At 41.7% G+C, this 25,423-nt stretch overlaps 1 protein-coding gene across 26 annotated transcripts in view; it reads right to left on the reverse strand.

Moving 5' to 3' along the window:
- LOC105494891 (ST3 beta-galactoside alpha-2,3-sialyltransferase 3) overlaps nucleotides 1-25,423 on the reverse strand; it is a 232,030-nt gene that overhangs the window by 130,204 nt on the left and 76,403 nt on the right. For 19 of the 26 annotated variants that reach the window (XR_011621901.1, XR_011621911.1, XR_011621902.1 and 16 more), the window contains exon 3: nucleotides 11,674-11,721. The exons of the other annotated variants lie outside the window; for them this stretch is intronic. Coding sequence is in view for 12 of the 19 variants with exons in the window: in XM_071094411.1 (XP_070950512.1) it covers nucleotides 11,674-11,721 (48 nt within the window). In the remaining 7 variants the exon portion in view is untranslated. The remainder of the gene's footprint in view (nucleotides 1-11,673; nucleotides 11,722-25,423) is intronic. 26 annotated transcript variants of the gene reach the window in all.

Genomic DNA, 25,423 nt, shown 5'->3' on the forward strand with positions numbered 1-25,423 from the left:
AGCAAAATTAACAGAATTAGAAGAAAAATACACAGTTGGTATACCATCATAAACCACTGAAAAATCAGGCTCACAAAGTGTGAGAATTCAGAGGATGTAAACAGAACAATTACTAAATTTAAACTAACAGACATACTGAGAACCTTACATCCAACAAATGGAGAGTGTACTTTTTTTTTTCTTTGAGACGGGATCTTGCTATGCTGCCCAGGCTGGATTCAAACTGCTGGGCCCAAGTGATCCTCCCACCTCAGCCCTATAGGTGCATACCACTGTGCCTGGCCTCTTTACAAGCCATGTAGGGAGCATTTACAAAAACTGACTAGGCCAAGCATAGTGGCTCATACCTGTAATCTCAGCATTTTGGGAGGCCTAGACAGGCAGATCACAAGGTCAGGAGTTCAAGACCAGCCTGGCCAACACAGTGAAACTCCGTCTCTACTAAAAATACAAAAATTAGCCAGGTGTGGTGGCATGCACCTGTAGTCCCAGCTACTTGGGAGGCTGAGGCAGGAGAATGGTTTGAACCCGGGAGGTGGAGGCTGCAGTGAGCCGAGATCATGCCATTGCACTCCAGCCTGGGCAACAGAGCGAGACTCTGTCTTAAAAACAGAAACAAAACAAAACAAAAACTGACCAATTGTGAGGCCGTAACACAGGGTCAGCCTCCAACCCTTGTTTAATTTAAAATTTAAGTACTGAGAAGATATCACATGGAATAACATTTTATCACTGGCAACAAAATACTGTCAGTTATTTCCCCTGAAGTGATAATGCTCACTTTCATTACTGAGAAAATGTCTGCCAAATTCCAGAGTCTGAAAAGCCACAGTCTGTCAATTGTACTTTCAAGTAAAAATTATGTTCCATGAAAAATGTTGCATGAAAAACTCATGGAGCAGAGTGTTGCCCAAGAGGCCGCTGGTCAGTGGCAGGCAGGCCAGGTGGGGACTCCCAGGGGAGCACAGCTCCAGGTGAAGGGCAACACACCCGTCCTCACGTATCGGGTAATATCTCTGCTTATGTGCATTGAGTGTAGCCTCTTATGATCTCCAACCAACTCAGGGTGACTGCTCTAAGAATTCATACACATTTTGCAATAGAGTTTCATGCTATTTTGAAATATCTGATACAAAAAAGTGAGATTAGATTTGAAATCCATTTGTTCTAACTGAAGAAATTTCAATCTTACAATTTTGATTAAAGAAGAGCTGTAGGATTTTTAAAATATAATTTCAGCTTCTGTAAACATCTGAATAAGTATACATAGGATTTTACATTTTTGTCAGTTATTTATGTGAATGAAATTTCTTTTTGATGATAACTGAGTTTTTTTTTTTTAAGAGAGTAGCATTAAAAAGCCTTGACAGGAGTTATGTGAAGCCTTCCCAGGCAAAACTCCTGGATAAAAATTTATGAACACTGAAACAAGCTCAAGTTTTTAATTAAAAACTTGAAAAGATTTTTATGGTATAGCAATTCAACATTTAATACATTTCTCAATACTTCGTGTTTCATTTGGCTTATCATAGTTCTTTTTTGTTTGTTTGTTTGTTTGTTTGTGACAGGGTCTCACTCGGTCGCTCAGGCTGGAGTGCAGCGGTGCAATCTCGGATCACCCCAGTCTTGACCTCCTGGGCTCAGGTGACCCTCCCATCTCAGCCTCCTGAGTAGTTGGGACGAAAGGCGCAATGCTGCTGGGACTACAGGTGCAATGCCACCACACCTGGCTAATTTTTGCATTTTTTTGTAGAGACAGGGTTTCACCATGTTGCCCAGGCTAGTCTCAAATTCCTGGACTCAACTGATCCTCCTGCTTTGGCCTCCCAAAGTGCTGGGATTACAGGTGTGAGCCACCACACCAGGCCTGTTCATCACAGTTCTGTGATATTTTTTTAAAAATCACAAATGTTTTCACAACGCCCTATGTAGACAACTCCAAGTCCTCTCCTGTTTGTCCTAGTACAGCACATGAGTATTACTTCCTACCTACATTCTGATGTGCAACTGGGAGCACCAGGCTGTGCAGTCACATCCTGTTCCAGGACAAAAGAGAGAGCTTCTTGAAGGTTCCTGAAGCCAGATGTCCTACTGTAGCCTCACCTTCAGGCTATTGAGCCCCAGAATGGAATTTCAAGGAATACGGTTGTACATGATGAGCCTAACATGCTACTGGCATTTCCATTTTGAGTGACCCACTTCCTTTTTTCATTGTAGTGGACCACCACAAATTCCAATCAGCAGTCACTGTACCTGGCACGAAGCAGATGCTTATTAAATGACTGCTACTGATGACAACCACAAATATTCCCCATGAACACCAATTTAAGGAGCATTATTGAGGTATATCAAGTTTGGTATTTTATGGGATAAAAACATGAACTTGGTTCTATCAGAAAATTGCAATGTTTCAAATTATAATTCACAAAGTCATATGGGCAGGATAGTCCACGAGGCAAGAAAACTCCATCTACCCAGAGAAGCAGCTCTGCTGCCAGATCTTCTTTAAAGTGGTTTTTGGCTCCAATCTCTGGGCTATGATGAATTGCTAAGTACAAACGGAATGGCAGTAAATGGAATGAGGACCTATCCTAGCCAAAACAGCTCTATCATTTCTTAAGAAATGTCACTGTACAATCTCTAAAAAAAAAAAAAAGTCATGGGGTATATTAAGTATATGTAATATATGCCATGGCTTGGGTGGAGGTGGAAGTTGGCAATAGTTCCAAATGGGCTGTCAGGCTTGCAGAATGAAGGGACTGAGAGGAACTACTATTTATTGAGCATCTTCCTTTGTATTCATGCTGTTCTCAGTACTGTCACCTACACAGCCCCATGAGGCAGGTACTATATTTTACAGATGAGGAAACAGAGGTTTAGAGAGGGGAAATATGTTCAAGATCCCCCAATCATGAAGTAGGCTAGCAGGGATGCCGCTGAACCAACCCAGGGCTGATTCTTTTCGTTATGCTACAATGACTCTCAGAAGAAACCAGAAAAGCAGACCCTCACATTAGCAGCACAGTTTTCGTGAGAGCAATGATGTACTATTACCTCCCATCTCCTGCCCGGGGGTGATGTCGGAAGGCCCTGGCCGCATATGCCACACATGAATCATGGGAGTCAAAAGAGGCCTGAGAAGGGCTGGCCAAAGTGCAAATAGCTCCCACATCATCTTAAGTCAGGGAAATAAACCACAGCATGGGATCAATTAATCAAAGATAAACTAAAAGGAAAAGCATTTTTCTAAAATAAACACAGAAAAACCTACTGACCTAGACTAAATTAACTGATTCAGTAAAATAACTCAGAAGTTTACAAACTAAGATCCAATCTCAAATTGGTGTATGTTGGTGTGGGGGAGGTGAGAGGCCTAGCAGGAAGCTTCTGGTAACAGAGTCCCCTGTGACTATCAGGCCTCCATCTGAGCACAGCACAGCTCTTCTCCAATGTGGCATACTGGGGGCCAAGGGAGCATGACACATCCTTGGCCCCAAGTAAGAGACTCACAGGCTACAGAAGGAGCCCTGGAAGCCTCACCCAGTAGATAGAAGCCCCCTCCCATGGCAGCCAAAGATGTCACTGCACCCATCTATCTCCCTCCCGTCTTGGGAAAACAGCAGATATCTAGGGCTGAGTACTGCAGTGAATTCAGTCCTGTTCACAGCATCAACTGTGTCCAGGTCATACCAGGGCATCTTGCACTAAGCTGCAGGAGGATTAGGAGGGACAGCACGTCAAAACAGCTGCTGGTACAGGAAATGGGAAAAAATAGTCTGCAGTTTGTGTCTTAAACTTCATGGAGCTTACCACCTTGTAGGGTAGATAAGGCATAAATACTCACTGAAATGGTCTGAATGTTGGGTGTCCCCCGCAAATTCATGTGTTTGAACCTGATATCCAATGTGATCGTTTTAAGAGGTGGGGCCTTTAGAAGGTAATCAGGTCATGAGGGCTCCACCCCCAGGAATGGGATTGATACTTTTATCAAGGAGGGCTGAGGGAGCCTATTTGCCTCTTCTGTCTTGCGAGGACACACACAGAAGGTTCCATCTATGAGGAATGGACCCTTTCCAGACACTGAATCTGCTGATGTCTTAATCTTGGACTTCCCAGGCTTCAGAACTGTGAGCAATAAATTTCTGTTGTTTGTAAATTACCCAGTCTAAGGTATTTTTGTTATAGCAGCCCAAAGAGACTACGACAATCACCAAGCAATTATTAAACAAAATAAGAGAGAGCTCCACTCCCCAAACAAAAATAACTGAATTTTTTCCCAGTTATAATAATAATGTATGCTCAATACAAAAATCCAAATCCAAAAAACTTATAAAGAATGAAGTAATAACCATTTACCTAGGGTTAACTGCTACAAATATTTTGGTGACTATTTTCCCAGAAATCTCTCTTTCCATAAATGCTGTCTATATATGAATGTACATAAATAATTTTACTTACACTTGGCCTTAATATACATGCTGTTTGTTTCTGTTTTGTTCACTCAACAGTATCCTCAACATCTTCCATGTCAATAAAAGTAAAACTGCATCATCATTTTAAACGACTGCACAGTTACTCCAGTGCATGGATATGCCATTGACCTCAAGCACTCCTTAATTAGTGAATATTATTGTTCCTAATTTTCTATTCTTTAACACCTATTTATTTAACACCTATTTAGCACCTATTACGTGCCAGGCGCATTCTAAATACCAGTGATACAGTGATGAACAAAACAGACCAAGTCCTTGGCCAAAATGAAGCCTACATTCCAGTGGGGGAGATTGACAGCGTGTCAGTAAATAAGCGAATAGTTTGAAAGAATTAGGTGTGCTAAGAAAAACTGAAGACATACCTTTTTAGAGAAGGACTGCTTAGAGGAGTGGACTACTTTAGATGAAGTGGTCTGGGAAGACCTTCTGGCAGAGGTGACAGTGGGACAGAGGACTGAAGACAGCAATGCAAAGCAGGAGGTAAGAACAGCCTAGGTAGTGGCAACAGCAAGCACAAAGACCCAAGGCGGGAAAGGACCTGACATCCTCAAGGAGCCGGAGGCATGCCAATGTAGCATGAGGGCAGTGGGCTGAGGGCAAATGAACTACAGGGAAATGTGAGAGGTAAGTAGGACCCAGGAAGGAGGGACAAGTTTGGATTTTATTCTAAGTGTACTGTAAAGTCACTGGAGAGGCTTCAGTGGTAACAAGACAGGATCTGATTTATGTTTCCGGAAGATTACTCTGGCTACAATGTACAGAAGGCAATAAGTGGCACAGACAGGCCAGTCAGGAGATGTTTCTAGTCCAGGGAAGAGAAGATGGTACCTTGGGCAGTGGTGCTAGAAAGCAGCAGCTAGAGAAGAACACATGGTGAAGACAGGAAAGTGGGAGAGGGTAAAGGAAGAGGAACAATTAGGGTGATTCTAGGTTTGCAGCCTGAACTTTCAGTTGGGTAGATGGGGAAGAAAAAGTGGGAGAGGAACTAGTTTCAGCATACAGGTCCTATATATGTTTCATCGGACTTATATATAAGCATTTATACATAAGTATTTGGTTTCGGGAAGCTGCTATAAATGTGTTTTAAATTTTGGTTTTCAACTGTTCATTGCCAGTACATAAAAACATGATGAACTTCCACGTTTTGACCTCATAACCTGTCATCTTGCTAAACTCAGTTACTAGTTCTAGGAGTGTTTTTGTAGCCTCCTTGGGATTTCTTATGTATGCAATCATGTCATCTATGAAAAGGGTTAATTTTGTTTCTTCCTGTCCATTCTGTATCCTTTTTATTGCTTTATTACATTGACTAGAACTTCCAGAAGTGTTTCCTGATGTTAGGGGGAGAGCAGTCTTTTACCATAAAGTATGATGTTTGCTGTAAGTTTTTGTAGATGGCCGACATCAGGTTGAAGAAGTTCCTTTCTCTGTTTGCTGCATGTTTTTATCATAAATAGTTGTTGAATTTTGTCAAATATGTTTTCTTCATCAATTAATAAGACAATGTAGTTTTTTTTTCCTTTAGACAGTTAATACAGTGGATTGTATTGAACTTTTTTATTGTTGAACCAGCCTTCCATTCCCAGGATAAACCATACTTGGTCACCAAATTTGGGACGCTTTAGCCATTGCTTCTTCAAATATTTCTTCTGGAACTCCAAAGACACGAATGGTAAACCTTCTGGTATTGTCCCACAAGTCACTAGGCTCTGTTTAACTTTTAAAATATTTTCTCCGTAGTTTCAATTGGAAAGTTTTATTGCTTTATTTGGTTCTTCTTTGTATTTTCTTCCTCTTCTTTTTCTTTGCTAAGACATTCATTTTTAAAAATCTCTATTTTTAAATTTTTTTTAGAGATAGGGCTCACTGTCACCTAGGAGTGCAGAGTGCACCTAGGCTGGTGTGATCATAGCTAACTGCATCCTTGAACTGCTGGGCTCAAGTGATCCTCCTGCCTCAGCCTCCCAAGTAGCCGAGACTACAGGTGTGTGCCACCATGCCTGGCTAATATTTTCCTTTAATTTTGTAGAGAAGAGGTCTCCGCAATGATGCCCAGGCTGGTCTCAAATTCCTAGCCTCAAGCAATCCTGCTGCCTCAGCCTCCCAAAGTGTTGGGATTACAGGCATGGGCCACTGCACCTAACCTTTATTTTTTTTGCTAAGATTTTCTAGTTTTCTATTCATTTCAACAGAATTTGCCTTTACTTTGGGGAGCATTTTTATCACAGCTGTTTAAAAAGTCTTGGTTAGATTATTCAAACATCTGTGTCACCTCAGCACTGGCATTGGTTGATTAACTTTTCCCATGCAAGTTCAAATTTTCCTGGTTCTTCATTTTGGTTCATATCTGGGATATTCTGAATATTGTTATGAGACTCTACATCTTGTTTCAATCCAGTGGAGAATGTTCATATTTTTGTTTTAGCAGACAATCAACCAGGTTGGGTTCAGGCAGCAAATTCCAACTACCCTTCTGTGGGTTGTGCTTTCAACATCAGTTCCATTTTCAAAACCTAGTCAGAAGAGTCCTCTGTGTATGCATCCAGTCTGGGACTTGGGCAGTGGTCTGTCCCTTAGTTCAGTTCTGAAAGTCTTTGGTATGTTGTTTAGAATCAGATGCACACATGCACAGCTTGGGTTATCCTGAAGTCCATAAATGACTTAAAGGGGTTGCTTTCCTGAGCTCCCTTTCCCTTTGTTTTCTCTTTTGTGCCTCCTGGTTCCTTGGGCCCACCCTTCCTGGGCCTCTGGCCAGAAAGCTGGGGCTTTAGTTACCACACTCTGCCAAGAATTTTCGGAACTGCACTCAGATCTGGGGCCAAGTAGCAGGAAGGCAAAGACAGAAAATAAGTAACCAAAATTGCACCCCATCCCCTTGGGACTACAGCTCCTCTGATCAGAGAGGAAGGTTCCCCTCTCTCAGTTTTAGGTGCTTGAAGGGCCTACTGCTGCCACTGTCCCTACCACCATCACTGTGGGATTGCCTGGGGGCTGGGGCATGAGGGAACAACTCTTGGGATTTCCCCCTCTGTCTGAGCCTTGGAAGCCCTTTTCCCATCCCAGAGCTTTAACCAGAGGTCTTCTCCTGAAGCTTTTAGTGCCTTAGTGTCCATTGCTGAGGTTTGGGGTACCTTGAGTCTAAGACATGGGACACTGAAGGGAAAATAGGAAATTAACTGCCACTTTAGTAATACATTGAATTCTGGTATTCTTCCCCTATCTGTCTGCTACTATTTATGTCTCAGAGTCCTCAACTGCTACTAAATGAATTCTGAATGGGCCTTTAGCTGCACTGAGAGATAGGCTGAGTGTGCTCACTCCATCTTAACTGGAACTGGAATCTTTTTTCTTACTTTTAAGTACCTACACTAACAGAAAGAAAGTCAAATAGAGATTAATTGCAAAGTTATCCTGCTAAAGTTCTAAAACGTTCTTGGCAATGTGGTATGCCCAACACTTTGTAAATTCTCTCCAAATAAAATAGTAAAGACCTATTTTATTTGAATAGTAAAGACCTCTGCCCAGCTCTTCCCTGGTACCATTCCCTTTTAGGCTTGATGCAAAGCATGAGATAGCAAAACGACTGGCCTCTTGCAAGTATTCCACGAGAGCATGCATAAGGCAGAACTAGGTGTGGAAGCTGGTAGGTGTTGTCGGGAAAACTGAAGGCTAAGTAAACTGAAAACCAGTCATAATTTGAGGCTGACTCTGAATCAACTTGCTCTATCCTCCACTAAGAGGGAGTCAGCGGAAAAATGTCTGAATTCTCATTCTTTGCCAGCCTTCACTGAGAACCATGTACAAACCTCGAGCCTTACTGCCAGGGTCCATAGTTATTTGAAGATTAAGCCCAAGATCTTTTCATAACTCCAGGGGAGATGGAGGCTGAGGACCAAAATCCCCTTGAACATTGTTAGCTGTACATTGAGGTTTTATGTACTTTTCTATACATTTGCTATATTTTACATTTTTAATACAATGCCCAGCTAGTGAGTTACTGTAAAATGGATACCTATATAACCCCCTTCAGGTCACTAAAAAGAATATATCAACACACTAGAAGCCCCCCTGTGCCCATCCCTCAACATACCCCCTTGAACACCACCATCTAGTTATTATAGAATTCAATTCCTTGCTTTTAATACTGAATTATGTATCTAAGCAAATATGGTTTAATTTCATTTGTTTTTGAACTTTATATAAAAGGATAAACACAGTATGTACTGTTTTGTCTGACTTCTTTTGCCCAACAATACGTCTTTAAGATTTATCCATGTTGTTACATCTGGCTATGGTTTGCTCATTTTTACTGTTCCCTATGAATATAATTTGCATATTCATTCTACTGTTGTTAGGTATTTGGATTGTTTTTGGTTTTTGACAATTATGAACAATGTTCTTACAAACATTCTTATACACATATCTTGTATATATATGTCCTGTTATGTATAAGCATCCATTTCTGCAGATAATATACCTAGAGGAGGAACTGCTAAGTCACCAGGTATGTGTATATCCAAATTTACCTAGATACTGCCATAGTTTATTCCACAGTGATTGTACCAAATTATGCTAAAACAAGTAAAAATCAGAGTTTTCACTGCACCACATCCTTCTCAACATTGGAATTGTCAAGCTTTTCAAGTTTTGCCATTTGGTAGATGTGTATTGATTTCTCATTGGGATTCTAATTTGCATTTCACTGAGTACTAACCCAATCAAACACCTTTTCAGAGGTTTATTGGCCATTTGGATTTCCTCTTTTGTGAAATGCCTATTCAAGTCTTGCTCATTTCTGTAATGGGTTGCTCCTTTATTCCTATTGATTTCTGTCATTCTTTGTTCTGGAAACAAGCCTTTTGTTTATTTGTGCTGTAAGATCTTTTTACACTCTGGATTTCCTTTCACTCTCTCTCACTTCTTCTTTTTTTTTTTTTTTTTCAGAGACAGGGCCTCACTCTGTCACCTAGGCTGCAGTGCAGTGGTGCAATCACAGCTCATTGCAGCCTCTAACTCCTGGGCTCAGGTGATCCTCCTGCTCAGCATCCTGAGTACCTCAGACTACAGGCACACACCACCATGCCCTCACTATTTAAAAAAAAAGTTGTAGAGTTGGGGTCTCACTGTGTTACCCAAGCTGGTCACAAATTCCTGGCCTCAAACTGTCCTCCTGCCTCAGCCTCCCAAAGTGCTGAGATTATGGGTGTGAGCCACTATGCCCATCCAGCCTGCCTTTTCACTCTCTTAATAGGGTCTTTTGATTAATAGAAGTTCTTAACCTTTATGTAATAAAATGACCAATCTTTTACTACACAAATAGACACAAGTTTTGGATCAATTTAAGAACTCTTTCTGTCTGTCCATTCTACCTTAAAGTGACTTCTCCTGCCTCAGCATTTTGGTGGGAAACACACAAGGTATGAGATAGAAAGATGCTAAGGGAGAGAGTACGGGCTCTAGAGTTAGACAGAGATGAATGGCCCAAAACAGGTTACTTCATGTCTTTGAGCATTAGCTTCTTTATCTATAATAAAGATATCAAAGCTATTGTAAGGAGATCTAGTATTTCATAGCACAGCAGAGTGATTACAGTCAACAAAAATTTATTGTATATTTTGAAATAATTAAAAGTATAATTGAAATGTCTGTAACACAAATAAGCTGTAAATGCTTCAGGTAATGGATACCCCATTTACCCTGGTGTGATTATTACTCGTATGCCTGTATCAAAACATCTCATGTACCTTATAAATATATACACCCACTATGTACCCAAAAACATTAAAAATTAAAAAAATTAAAAATTAAAAGCGATTGTGAGAGATAGCTGAGAGGTGTATAAAGCACTCAGCACAGTGTTGGCACACAGTAAAATAGGCAGGCCCTCAGTAAATAGTGGTGGCTGTGATCATATTCTCTGAATGTCTTTCCTCTTGTCCACTCTATATCAACTGCTGTACCTCATGGCTGTTTTGTGAATCAACAATCTATCATATCAAAGGACAGCAAAATGAATTAACTGCCCTCAACAGGCCAGCAGTCTCCCTGGCATTCATGGGCGGTACCCATGGTACAAGGCCCACATGACTTTACCTAAAAACACAGAGACACTCTTCCCTCAAAGTCATGTCATTCTGAGGCTCCCATAGGGACCCAATGGCAGCAAGCTGAAGAATCAAAGTAGTCTCTTCCCACTTCCTGTCAACAGGTACAGTGGTGTGGAACAGGTAAACTGCCCCAGACATGGGAGAGCCAGGCTCCATTGGGTCTGGGTGAATTTGGGGCAGGTGTGCTGATCTGTGTGTCCTGCACTGTAAACAGGGAAGAGAAGGAGTGTGTCTACCTACATGCATTTTGGCATGAGTGCACAGTACAGTGTGGTACTCCTCTCCTGGAAGAGGTCTGTATTTGAGTATAAGGGGTATGTGTGTAAACGTGCAATGCAGTGTATGTCCTCCGGAAACTGGGATGCTCTCACCAGCCCAGCATTCTAGTGGAGAGGCCTGATAGTTATCTGCTCCAGCATTCCCACAGCTTGGGGTCTTTCAATGCCCTCTGCTCCACCTTCTGAGACAGGATATATGCACAGAAAACAGACATCCTTTTACATGACTCTTGACAACTCTGAATGAAGAGGGAGCATCTACTGCAACTCCTCTGTGCACACTTTTTTTTTTGAGGCAGAGTTTCGCTCTTGTTGCCCAGGCTGGAGTGCAATCTCATGATCTCGGCTCATCGCAACCTCTGTCTCCCAGGTTCAAGCGATTCTTCTGCCTCAGCCTCCCTAGTAGCTGGGATTACAGGTATGTGCCACCACGCCCAGCTAATTTTGTATTTTCATTAGAGACAGGGTTTCTCTATGTTGGTCAGCGTGGTCTCGAACTCCCGACCTCAGGTGATCTGCCCACCTCGGCCTCCCAAAGTGCTGGGATTACAGGCATGAGCCACCGCGCCCAGCCAGTTCCTCTCTGCACACTTTTAAAGTAACTGGAAAAGTTCTCTGGATGTGTCCCTCTTCTGCTTCCCTGACCATAAAGTCTCTAGAAAGGCTTCTTGAGACTTCCCCCAATTCTGGGGTATTCCATTGCCCTCCCCAGCAAACCCATAATTGATTAGGCTTCACAAAAAATATGGCTAATATTGAAGGCCAAAAAGATGATAGAGGGGGAAGAGTTGGTACCTGAGCCTAGTGCTTGTCCAGCGGAGTCAAAGGAAAGAACCACTGAATCTGCAACACAAGAGGACAAGTTCATTTCTTTCTCCTTCTTAAAGTAAAAAAGCAAGCTCCCACTGGTTCTGCCCAAACCCTCCCTCAAAGGAGTCAACTGGAAGGGAACTCAGTTGCATAGCCCAGCCTCCCAGGCCCATGCCCACCCATCACTGGGCCAAGAGACCCTGCCCAGACCAGTACCCCTTGCCTCCTGCCAGAAGGAGAGACGTCTCAGGGCAGGGAGCAGGCCCCAAATTCTTTAGGGGCATGTCTTGCCAGATTAGGGGACAAATTTACTTCTTTTTCCTTCTTCTAGTGAAAATGGAATTAAAACAAAGCAAAATAAAACTTCCTTCCTGAATCTAGTTAAAGGCACTAACATTTCCCCTTTGATCTCTCCATTTCTTCTACTTATATACTCAATTGTTTATTGTTTCTTCCCCAAAAAAGGCTTAAAGTGGCCTATTGAAATTTACAGTATACACTAGAATTTCAAAATGAAGACGTCAAAGAAAGGAAAAAGACTATATAGTGGGGGAAATGTTAGTGCAGAAAATGCATGCCATGAGTACCTATGCAAATACCGTAGGCAGAATCAGGGCCTGAGCCTCCAAACAGCCAAAGAAAAAAGAAAATGAACAGTTACAAGACTCAGTACCCACAGGGCATTCATTCATTCATTCGTTCATTCAAATGTCCAATAAATATGCATTGGGCATCTACTATGTGCAAGATACTATACTATGACAGAGATACAGCAGCAAACAGAAAAAGCATGGTCTCCATCCTTATGGATCTTTCTGCTATCAGTCTGGGAGAAAAAAATGTTACCAAAGAACAAACTATTTAACTAGAAACTGATAAAAGAAAAAAAGGAAGTATTATGAAAGTTTACGTTAGGAACTGGACTGAGTACAGGAGGGGAGTGGGTGCTGGATAGGGAAGACAACTCTGAAGAAGTGACGCCTGACCTCATAGCTGAAGGATAAGTGAGGGTCAAACCCAACAAGAATGGAATGGCACATTCAAGGCAGAGGGAAGGCCATGTGTGAAGAACTGAGGCAAAATGGAGTCTGGTGCTCCAGAGCAACTGAAAGACCAAAACATAAAAGCAAATACTGTACGGTGATCAGAGAGAACTTCCTCTTGTGGGCCTTAGAAAGAGATGCCGGCCAGCTGCAGTGGCTCAAGCCTGTAATCCCAGCACTTTGGGAGGCTGAGGCGGGCGGATCATGAGGTCAAGAGATCAAGACCATCCTGGTCAACATGGTGAAACCAGTCTCTACTAAAAATACAAAAAAAAAAAAAAAAAATTAGCTGGGCGTGGTGGCGCATGCCTGTAGTCCCAGCTACTCGGGAGGCTGAGGCAGGAGAAGCACTTGAACCTGGGAGGCGGAGGTTAGTGAGCTGAGATCACGCCACTGGACTCCAGCCTGGTGACAGAGCAAGACTCCATGTCAAATAAAAAAAAGAAAAAAATACAGACACTGTATGATGTTGAAGACTGTATATTCTACATTTCTATACTAAGTAACTGTAAATCTTGAATGGCTGTTTCTTACAACATAAGCCAATGCCAAATGATGGCATAAATTAAATGTAGAGCTCAATAAAAACAATTGTAAGGGGCACCAAGATGATGTAAGGCCCAAGATAACCCAGGAGACCCCAGACTCAAAAGGGATCAGATTCCAAAGACTTACTCACTCCAAAGGAGTGTCAGCTGGATGCAAATGGCACCAGAGTCTACAGCCACACCCCGCCCAAGCATTATGGGCATTTTCTCTCATTGCACATGAACATTCAACACAATAGTTATCATAACTGTACATAACATCTGTTCCCCCTGCTAGGTTGTAAGTTCCATAAAGGCAGACACCACATCTGCTTTATTCACTGCTACATTACCAGCATAACACCTGGCACTCAATATTTGCTGAATAACAATGTATAGAAAAATGAATGAATCACAAATTTTCAGACACTCTTTCATCAATATTTTTTTCTCACACCCATGTGTTTGCTAAGAACTGGGTGGCAGAGAGCTGGAGGATGTGGTTTCTGAGGCAGATACTCTGTACTGCCAGTTAAAGATAGATCCATATGCTTTGAAATCTGCCAAGAAAAAGGTAGGGTTGTCACTTTTTTACAAAATGTGGAATCACAATCAGGACACTTGGCTGAACAGATAAGTGACCATCCTATCTCATACAATTAATGTCTAACTCATAAATTCTACTTTTTTTTTTTTTTTTTTAATAGAGACAGAGTCTTGCCCTGTCCCCTGGGCTGAAGTGCAGTGGTGCAATCGTGGCTCATTGCAGTCTCTAACTCCTGGGCTCAAGTGATCCATTCACATCAGCCTCCCAAACAGCTAGGACTACAGGTGCATGTGACACCCTGCCTGGCTAACTTTTCAATTTTTTTTTAGAGATGAGGGTCTTGCCATATTGCCCTAGCTGGTTTCAAACTCCTGGCCTCAAGTGATCCTCCTGCTTTGACCTCCCAAAATGTTGGGATTACAGGCACAAGTCAACATGCCTGGCCAATTCTACTTCTTTATCAGCATTTCTCACATTTATCTCCTCTCATTGAGAAGACTGACTCCTCCAAACCCCTGCTTTTGCAAACAGCTTTATTGAGGTATAATTCACACACCACGAAATTTACTCATATATGTGTGCAATTCAATAATTTTTAGAAAATTTACAGAGCTCCATAACCATCATCACAATCCAACTTAGAACACTCTCATCACTCCAGAAAGATCCCTCATGTCCATTCAGTCATTCTCTGCCCCTACCTCCAGCCCCAGGACCCAACAAGTTACTCTGTCTATAGATTTGCTTTTCTGGACATCTGCCTATCATCTTTTGCTGGGACTGCTCTTATTGCCCCCAAAACACACCTCTGCCTCCAGCATAGCCCATTTCCATCCATCCTTTCTACTGATTTCTCCAAAAAGTATAACAGATTGTGTCTCTGCTCTTCAATAAAACCCTTCAGAGGCTTCCTGTGGCCTGTAAGATAAAGTTCAAGCTCTGACATTCTAAGCCTTTACCATTTGCCTCATTTACCACCTCGAGTTCCAGATACGCAAAATTACTTATATTTCCCAAGAGATGTGTGCCTTCATGTCTTCAGACATTGGACATATTGTCTTCTCTGCAGGTTTGCATTAAAAAAAAAAACAAAAACTCCCACTTTTCCACTAAGACCAACTCAATTGACCCCTTTTTCCTGAAGATGTCTCTGATCAATTCTGCTCACTTACTTCTTTAGGCCATCACTGCACTTCTATTATGGCATTCATTATACTGCATTATAATCCTTGTTTGCTTTTCTTCTTCTTTCATTAAACTGAAAGTTCCCTGAAGACAAAGATTGTCTATTCATTTTGAGGCTTTGATGACTAATGACTGACACATACAAAGTGGTCAACATGTTTATTCAACTAAGAAATAAGCTAGTAAGTATTCTTGCTTTCCTTCAAAGGTGATGTTATCTGAGTGATATTTTACAAGTTGGGGGTAAAATCCATTCTGGATATTGACTCTCATCAGTTCCAATCAGTCCTGAAGTGTGCTTGTCCTGTGAAGGTTCAGGGGTCCAAACCTGGCCTCACCCTAGGAAAATGAGTGCTCACACACAGAGTATCCGCACAGGAGGAATAAGAAAAGCATCCTAAGAGTTTCTAGGTGAGAGATCACATTCCCCTGAAGAAGACTGGGAATGGAATTCTGAGGAGCTGACTGCCCAGATGAGCAACAGTAAAAACAAGCATCTCAAATTTTTACTGCAGTTGACAAGTATTTTTCCAATTGCAATTTATCTTCTTTGTACTCACAAGCAGTCTGGATATAAAATCTCTTTTAAACTTTTCAAATTACATGTACAGAAAAAAGGCTAAAAGTTAACTAAACGACTAAAACTAAGATAAAAGAGACTAAATCTTAACGTGGTTGTCTCTGGGTGGCAGAATTATAGTAATGCTTATTCTCTGCATTTTTGTAAACTTTATATAGCAAACATGTATTACTTGTATCATTTGAGGGGACAAAAAGTTCAAAAAAGAACTTCTGAATTCAGCTCTAGGATTTTAACCTCCAACTCACTGGTACCAATGCCAAAGGATGGAAGGTTCTTGAATGCCTTCATTATGCACGGTACATGCTGAAATGCTGTTGAGTTTTTCTCTTTAATTACTGAGGTCATCCTTATAGTTCATGGTACTTAAATATTCCCCAACAATATCAGTCTAAATGGACTGGGCTTTCCTCGCCCTTCTTTACTTCTCCCTCCTTCTCACAAATATTATCAAGTGGCTATTACGCGCCAGGCCCATGGAGCCAAATTAGAGATAGTCTTTGCCTTCAAGCCAAGGAAGACAGACCACTTCATAAACACTTAAGATAAAACTAAAGTGATAAGGGGGAGCATCAAACAGGTGACAGTCTACTGGAAAGAGTCAAAGTCTTTGCAAATATTATTTCCAATGGTAGTAGAATGCTCCTACAATCATACATTTTTAAACTTCAGAAGAGGCAAGTGAGAGAGTAGATATTTTCAGAGGAAGTTAGTGACATATTCATGTTTTGTGTAAGTTTTTAAATGAAATCTGCTGTGAGCATTAAAGGTTTGATGAATTTTGTTTTGATGAATTTTGCTTTGACTTCAGAAACAGTTTGGCCATTCATTATTTGTGATTTATTCTAAAGGATGTAAGATTATTTTAGTTATAAACCACTTTGACAGCCAACGGGAAAACTTAGTATTCAACAAACTGAGAAGTTTGCTTTGCAAGAAACAGAGCAAGAATATCCCGACTTCTCCCTCTCAGGCTAGCAAATATGTCATTTTTACTTCAGTCATCCCAGGCTCCAGCTGTTCCTGGCTCCCAGGCCAGAGGCAGCCATGTGGCATGCCATACAAGTGACCAAACAGAATTCCAGACCGAAATACAGCACAGCCTTGCTGCACATGACTTTGTTCAATGAGGAAACCTAGAATTTACTGGCAATCTTTTATTATAGTCAGATGTTTCCTGTGTCTGGTTTCTGAAGTGGAATAAAAGGAATCTAAAGGGAGTATGAAGAAGAATGGGGCTCAGTCTTTCTGGCTGTTGGACAAATTTCCAGAGCACAAATTATGCAGCGAATGAGCTACCTTTTGGGGTATACTTATCTTCAGCCAACTACCATGTGTAAGCCTGAGAGATGTAAAAATGAACTAAAAGAAAATTGTTCCCTCAAGTAGCTCGCAACCTAACAGCTAAAATAAAAATACATATAAAGCTAAACACAAGACACAGCCATGGGAAAAACAGTAACAAGGGAGATTTCACTGTTTATCAATTTAACAGATGTTTACTGAGAAACTACTACACACTAGGCTTAAAAATACAGTAGTGAGTAAAACAAAAATGTTCTTATTCTCAAGGAATTTTTGTTTTAGTCAGGGAGATACAAAACAACCAAACAAATGAAATGAACAAAATAACTGAACAGTGATAAGTGATACAAAGAATATTAAAGCATGTAACAGAGACCAAGGGTAGAGGTACAGGCAGCGTTAGTTAGACAGGGTGTTTCAGGAAGGCTTCTCTGAGGAGGTGGCACCCAGGCTGAGACCTGGAGACAGAAGCCAGCTAAGAAAAGATCAAGAGAAAGAGTTCCAGGCAGAAGGAAAAGCAAGCGCAGCAGTCCTGCTACATCTAAAGAAGAGGTCAGAAGGTCAGTGTTGCTGGAGCACAGAGCACAGAAAACAGGAGGTGGGAAAACGAGGCCAGAGAGGAAGACAGAAGCCGCATCTGCAGGAGGGTGTACAGGCCGCAGAAAGATGTCTGTGTTCTATTTCATTAGCAATGAGAAGCCCTGCTTAAAACCCCAGGAGTAACAGGGTTGGATTTATATTTTTAAATATAAACTTTGGCGACTATGTGGGAACTAAATTGATTATTCTGGCAACAGAGTAAAAGGTAGATTAGGGGAGAGAGACTGAAGACAGGGAGATCAATAAGGAAGAGACTCATGCAACTCTCTGGGTGAGAAGTGATGGTGGCCTGAACCGGGTCGATGGCAATGGGAATAGAGAAAAAAGGAGAAAAGACAAAAAAAAAAAAAAAAAAAAAAAAAAAAAGCTTAAAAGGGAAAACTTCAGGATGTAGTGACTGATGAGACATGAGTGAGACAGGAAGGGAAGAGGATGATATCCAGCTTGGGCTTGGGCAAATGGATGCTGACTGTTGCTTGACGGAAAGTAGGCTGCATCCAAACCACGTGACCCTTCCTCCCCTCTGGCCACTGACAACTGGTCCATGGGCTCAAGGGAAGGTAATCCATAGACGCATCATCCACCTATGAGGCAGATAGGGTCTCTCTTTTGGGGATTTAAATTGGGAAGTACAGAGAGTTGGGGGATTTGGTAGGAGACACAAGCAGACAAAGAAGTGCAGAGGCTTGGATGCTGTAGGCTGCATTAGATGCTGGGCCCTAGGGCCCACATTAGTGGCAGAGCATCAGAGCCAAGAGTCACAACCCTGCTGTTGAGGGCAGCAAGACAACTTTAGATTCAGAATGTTCTCCCTGTTCCAGTCTCTGTGACAACCAGCTATCCCATGGATCATCTTTCCACAAGGCCTTGGGGTTTGATTTTTCTGCAGTTCCCAGAAGGCCTTGCCTATAGTTGATACACTTCAAGTATCTTGCTATATTGGAGCTGTCTGCGGTCTGAGTGTGCTCACCTCACCTTCCAGGCCTCGTGCTGCAACACCCTGGGGCCTCTGCCTTCTGGATGGCTGCGTGAGGTGAACCTGCCACCAGGCTGGATCTGAGCCAAACATGTCTCATCCACAGAGTCTGAAGCTCAGAAGCAGAGGCTCCACTTGGACCATGGCTCTCAACTTTGTTCTCCAACCTAGCTTTATGAAAGAGCACTTAACTTTGGAGGTTCAGCAGTCTGTTAACAGAACTGGTACCTCAATGTTCATGTTGCCACCTGTTTCTTGTTTTTTAGTCTCTCCACTGTTTAGATCCTGGAGGGATCTAACCCCTAGTCTTAGCCCCTCAATTCTTCCCTCCCAACCCCAATCCCAAACAAAACCTGAGAAAATGAGATTCCTGCAGACACACAGAGAAAAGAAAAGTCTGAGGAGAAAAAAATATCATTAATTTAGGAGGATGTGATAATATGGACAAGAAAACAGTGAAATAAGCAGAGACAGGAGCAGCAGGACAGAGAAAGCCAAAGGAGGTGAGAATTGATCACAAGGAGTATCCCAATGTGGAAAAGAGGCGGAAGAAGCTGATGGCTGAAAATATAGCACAGAATTATTCACTGGGGGCGGGGGCATCTGTAACTTCAGTGGGAATAATTTCTGTACCACAATCCGATGCAAAGACTCAGTTGTGACTGGAAGCTGTTGATGCAGTAGGCTTATGTCAAGAAATTTCTCCTTCGATTTCATTAATTTAACTTACCAAATATATAAAGAGTTCTTGCTAAGCTCAAGAGAATGTTATGAAAAGATCAGACATGGTCTCTGACATCAAAGAGCTTTTGAACCATCAGAGAGATAACAGAGAGATTCAAATAACGATATCACAAGTCTCTAGAGAAGTTGCTATGGGAGTTTATTTTTACTTACTTATTTATTATTTTGAGATAGAGTCTCGCTCTGTTGCCCAGGTTGAAGTACAGTGGTGCAATCTTGGCTCACTGCAACCTCTGCCTCCCAGGTTCAAGCGATTCTCCTGCCTCAGCCTCCCGAGTAGTTGGGACTACAGGCATGTGCCACCACGCTTGGCTAATTTTTGTATTTTTAGTAGAGATGGGGTTTCACCATTTGGCCAGGCTGGTCTCGAACTCCTGACCTCAAATGATCCACCCGCCTCAGCCTCCCAAAGTGCTGGGATTACAGACATGAGCCACTGTGCCCGGCCTGTAGGAGTTTAGATCCAAGGAGAATTTTTGGCTGGGAGAAACTGGGAAGATATGGAAGACACAGTACTTAAGCTGCTATGAGATGACCTTATAGGACAGGCGGTACTAGTAGTGTGGGAACAGCTATGGAAAGGCACTGAAGCATGGAAAGTGAGGGGTGTGTGGTTTCAGGAAGGTAAAATCATATCTAACTGATTTAGTAGGGTTTCTTTAAGGAGGTAAAAATGCATGTGACTGAAAGGGAACCAGTCAATACAATCTATTTAGACTTTCATAAAAAGGCTTTGACACATCAAAGACTATTTTTAAAAAGTGAGTCACCATGAAATTGAGGAAGAAACTGCTATGTCATGCCAATAGACAAAAGGCACCTGGCTGCGGATCAGAGGCAGGACACCCCCTAGGGCAACAGTGCTCACAGGGAGATCAGGAAGTCTGGGAGTAGCTGGAATTCTACCAGCTGCTGCCCTCTAAGGGGAGGGGGGGTGAAAAGGTGACAGTTCTTACAAACCCCTATGTGTACGACTCAAGCAGGTGGAATGAAAATGGAACTAGGCATGTGCTGCTGAAACTGAGAGTAAGATGGTATGGATAAGCTTTGGAGCTCAGGGGCATAGGAAAAGTTTTAGTACAGCTGCTCTAGAAACAGGAAAGGAAGCTGATAAAGGAAATGGAAAAGGCAATATTGCCAAGTACTAAATAGGGCACAGTCTGAAACTGGGAGAGGAGTGTGGTTCGCCTTTCTATCGAGTCTCAAATGAAAGACAGCCCAATCAGAGACAGATGGGCAGAACTGGTCAGAGCTTGGTATCAGTGGGACATTTTCAGGAGGACAAGGGGGTAAAGGCATGGAGGCTGCTACTGAAAGAAGCCAGCCTGGGTGAATAGGAATGGAAGGGAAGTCAGCCAGGGCTGAGCACTGGAAGAACAGGGAGAGCAGAAAGCCAGCAACCCAGAAGAGGTCGAGGGCAGGGACCTGCAGGTGGCATGGACCTGTGCAGCACAGCAGACAAGGTATGCGTTTGAACCAGGCCACCATGGTGCTAATCCGGGCTCCGCTGTTTTTTCCACTACGTAACTTTGGGCAAACTACTTAATCTTGCTGAGCCTTAATTTCCTCATCTGTAAAAAGAGTAATACAAAGATCAAAATCTCTTATTTGAGCCCCCTCAAACTAGATAGTATTAGAATCTCAAAGTGTTCAGATTTTAGGAAAGCAGTATACTGCACAAACCATATATTATTTAACATCCCCCTATGAGGTTTGGGGCAGCATCCTGTAATTAAATGTTAATATTTCTTCTATGAAATGAATCTTTACGCTAGAAGGAACTATAAATACATTCATACCATTTCAGGTCAGATTTTACTGCCAAATGAATTCTGACACTTACCTTTTAAAAAAAATGTTTAAAGATGTTTCAAGTTCATATGTGCCATATTGGTGGACCATTAATAGAACCCACCTCATAAGGCCATGTCACGAGGATTAGATGACCAAATTAACATTAAGCAGTGAACACAGTGCCTGGCATGTAGTTATGTCCTCAATACATGCTGCTGTTAGTGTTTTTCTCATCAGCATCATCACTGTTGATGACAGTGTGGCTGAAGTAAAAGGGGGACTGATAAGTGGGGAGGAATATAGAGAGTGAGAAACACAGTGAAAATAAGGCAGAAAAGCAGACCAGATGGGGTTTTGAATACCAAGTTAGGAGTTTGGATTTTATTGAGTAGAAGCAGACAGAGCAGAGAAAAATACTATAAATTTTTCAGAAAATCAATGATATCAACAGATTTTTGCTTCAGAAAAACCATTCTAGTGGCAGTGTGAAAGAGCGCAAGGAGGCTAAGACCTAGCAGGAGAGCTTTGTGGTAAGCCAGGTGACAGATGATGAGGGTCTCACATGAGGCTGTGGGGGGTGGGATGAAATTCAAAGGGAGAACGGACAGGATTGGGAAACTGATCGGGTGTGGGATGGTGAGGACTAAGAGAAAATACTATCACAGAATATAAGGGAGTAGAAATATTCCAGAAATAGATGGGCAGTAATAATGTTAAATGTAGCAAAAGAAAGAAGAAGATAAGGTGTGGAAAGCATTCTCTGGGTTTGGCAATTAGGATGCTACTGGCAATCTCAGGAAGAGCAGGCTCAGTTGACTCCGTGAGAATGGAAGCCACACGTTATCAAATGTCATAGAGCAGCCAGTAAAATACAGACTGAAAAAATAGGGGTTGAATTCACTAACAAGGAGGTTTTCATTGACCTCTGACATTCATTGCAGTTTGACTTAATGAAGTATTATGGGTAACCTGCAAACCGCAGTGGTTTGGTATAGGGATGGGAGAGTAAGGAATAGATTGTCCAGTAGATTGGTTTTCTCTATGAAATGGGAGGTGATCACTGGCTGTGGGCATTGGGAGGGAAGGAACTAGTTTTCCAGTTTGAAATAGGAGATTTCAATTGGGGCTGAACGACTTTCTCTGTAAGTGGACAGTAAATATGTTAGGCGTTGTGGGCCATAGCCTGTCACATATCCTTCTGTGCTTTTGTTCTGTTTTGCTCAGCAACCCTTTAAAAATGTAAAAATTTGTTTGTTTGTTTGTTTTGTTTTCTTTTTTGAGACAGCCTTGCTCTGCCACCCAGGCTGGAGTGCAGCATCGTGATCTCAGCTCACTGCAACCTCTGCCTCCTGGGTTCAAGTGATTCTTGTGCCTCAGCCTCCCTAGTAGCTGGGATTGCAGGTGTGTGCCACCACGCCCGGCTAATTTTTTGTGTTTTTAGTAGAGTGGGGGTTTCACCATGTTGCCCAGGCTGGTTTCAAATTCCTGGACTCAAATGATCTGCCTGCCTCCCAAAGTCTCCTAAAATGCTGGGATTACAGGCATGAGCCACTGCACCTGGCCTAAAAACATAAAAATCATTTTTAAGCCAGACCACACAAAAATAAGCTGTTGGATAGATCTGGCATAGGAACCAGAGTTTGCTGACCTGATTTAGATTACTTCCCTTTCAAATCTCCCCAAGTGACAGAAACGACTGCATGTTCATTGTAAAGCAGAAGCACCCAGGACAAAGACAGAAGAGACACAAAACTGGAAACCAAGTAGACAAGTGGAAGTCAGCAAACTCAGGAAAGCTGAATCCTGTGCTGGTAGTGGGAAAAGTTGAACTGAACGTGAAATATATCACAGAACTCCCCAAAGACTCAATCACTGGCAGCATCAGGTACCACTAGTAGAGGGAATGAAGATGATACTGAAAACAAGATTCCCGGTTTCTAAACATGAGCAGGCAGCCAAGATCATGAGGCATTAGAGGAAAGTATTTTATATAAAGACAGGAGACCAAAACAAATGAAATCTAAATGCAACATTGAAAAACTGAAGAGACTCAGGGGGGTGAAAACTCAGGAAAAAAAAAATCATTAAACTCCTCAGAGAGAAGACATTTTACTCATGAAACAGGTAGAGGATATCATAAAAAATATATTTGGTGAACAAAAAGAAAAAAGTTACCCTGGAAAATGAAACACATAATAGCAGAAATAAAAAGGGCTGGAAAAGGAATTGGAAAAGTTAAGGAAATTTCTCACAATATAGAACAAAAAGGTAGAGATGGAAAACGATTAAGAAAATATTTTTAAAAGATTAAAGGACAAGTCCAGAAAACATGACTTCTGAATATGGGAGTTCTAGAAAGAAAGAATAAGGGGAAAAAATGAAAAGGCGAAAATGCTGAAAAGAATAACTCAATAAAGTTGTCCCCGAACTAAAGGTTTTGAGTTTTTTGTGCTTAAAAGGGTCCTCTGAGTGTCCAGCACAGTATGAAAATAGCTCTCCATCAAGGTACATTATCGTGAAATTTCAAATTTCTAGAGAGAACAACAAATAGATTTTATATAAATAATTAAAAATCAGAACAGCATTAAGACTCCTCAAGCAGAACACCAAAAGCCTAGAATACAATGGGGACAGTATCCTCAAAATACTGAGGAAAAATGATTTCCAACCTAGAATTCCATACACAGCCAGACTATCAATTAAGTGTGAAATCAGAATAAAGACATTTTCAGGTATGTTCTCAAAAAATTACTTCTCATGTATCCTTTCTCAGGAAATTAGTACAAGATGTGTTCCATTAAATGAAGAAGTAAAAAAATATGGGGCCCAGGAAATGAGATATACCACAAGAGGATAGTGACAGGGACTTCAAGACCACAGATGTTTGGCTACACAGAGAGCAAACCACCCAAGGAGAGCATGCAGAGGCTCCCAAAGAGAGTTCTTCAAGAAAATGAAGCTGACAGACAATCTAACATGTCTGAATATATGGAGAACGATTTATACAACTGGAGAAGAGTTTAGGGTTGAATTAGTGACAAATACACAGAAAACTAAGGAAAGTAAAAAGCAAGACTTTTACTGACTTCAGGAAAAACAAAACATGCAGTGAAAAACTAGTAATCATGGTATCTATGAATAGTGTTTCTATGGTCATGGTATATAGATTCAATATTGCTCTAACTATATTAGGAGAATTGGAGGATAGATTGCATGGCTATGGTAGAGGAGTGGTGAGTGTGACAGAGTATTAAATATTCATCTTCCATTGAAGAAAGTCAGTAGGTAATACTCAAAACAGAAAAATCAAGAACTGGCAACATACTCTTGTTATTAGAGATTCAGTGGTTAAAAACCAAACAAATTAGCTAAAAGTTAAAAATGAATGCCTCTTAGAGGTAGGAAGTCAACTAGTGGTGATAATGAGGAAGCGCTTTTTTTGTTGTTGGGAACAAGCCCTGTAAACTATGCATATGTATAATTTCAATAAGAACAAACACTAAAGTAACTTGCACAAGATTACTCAGCCTATAGGGATAGGACTGGGGCTTCAAATCTAGTTGATCTGGTTCCTTAATTATTACAGCATATCATATACCTACCAATAGGGCCAATGAAGAGTCTGTTAGAAATCTAGCTGGGCGCAGTGGCTCATACCTGTAATCCCAGCACTTTGGGAGGCGAAGGTGGGTGGATCACCTGAGGTCAGGAGTTCGAGACTAGCCTGGCCAACATGGTGAAACCCCATCTCTACCAAAAATACAAAAATTAGCCAGGCCTGGTGGCAGTCCCCTGTAATCCCAGCTACTCGGGAGGTTGAGGCAGGAGAATCACTTGAACTGGGAGGTGGAGGTTGCAGTAAGCCAAGATCATGCCATTGCACTCCAGCCTGGTTGCCAAGAGCGAAACTCCATCTCAAAAAAAAAAAAAAAAAAAAAGAAATCTGGATGCCTCACATTTGATCATATCCTACTGAAGATCTTACTAAATACTCATATTATTTTGTAATTGTTTTATTTGTCTAAATGTAATTGAAAAGAATTAATCTAGAATAAAAGATAAGTTTTAAAAAACCCCAAAAGTGTGGACCTTGTTTGGACCCAGATCCAAAGTGCCATGAAAAGGCTTATTTTTCCCATCAGCTTTTATTTTAAGTTCTGGGGTACATCTGCAGGATGTGCAGGTTTGTTAAATAGGTAAATATGTGCCACGGTGACTTGCTGCACAGACCAACGCATCACCCAGGTATTAAGCCCAGCATCCATTATTTATTCTTCCTGATGCTCTCCTTCTCCCCACCCGTTCCCGGCAGGCCCCAGTATGTGTTGTTCCTCACCATGTGTCCATGTGTTCTCATGGTTCATCTCCCACTTATAAATGAGAACATGTGGTTTTTGGTTTTCTGTTCCTGCGTTAGCTTTCTGAGGATAATGG

This window comes from Macaca nemestrina, chromosome 1 (assembly GCF_043159975.1).
Source record: "Macaca nemestrina isolate mMacNem1 chromosome 1, mMacNem.hap1, whole genome shotgun sequence".
NCBI classification, from domain to species: Eukaryota; Metazoa; Chordata; class Mammalia; order Primates; family Cercopithecidae; genus Macaca; species Macaca nemestrina.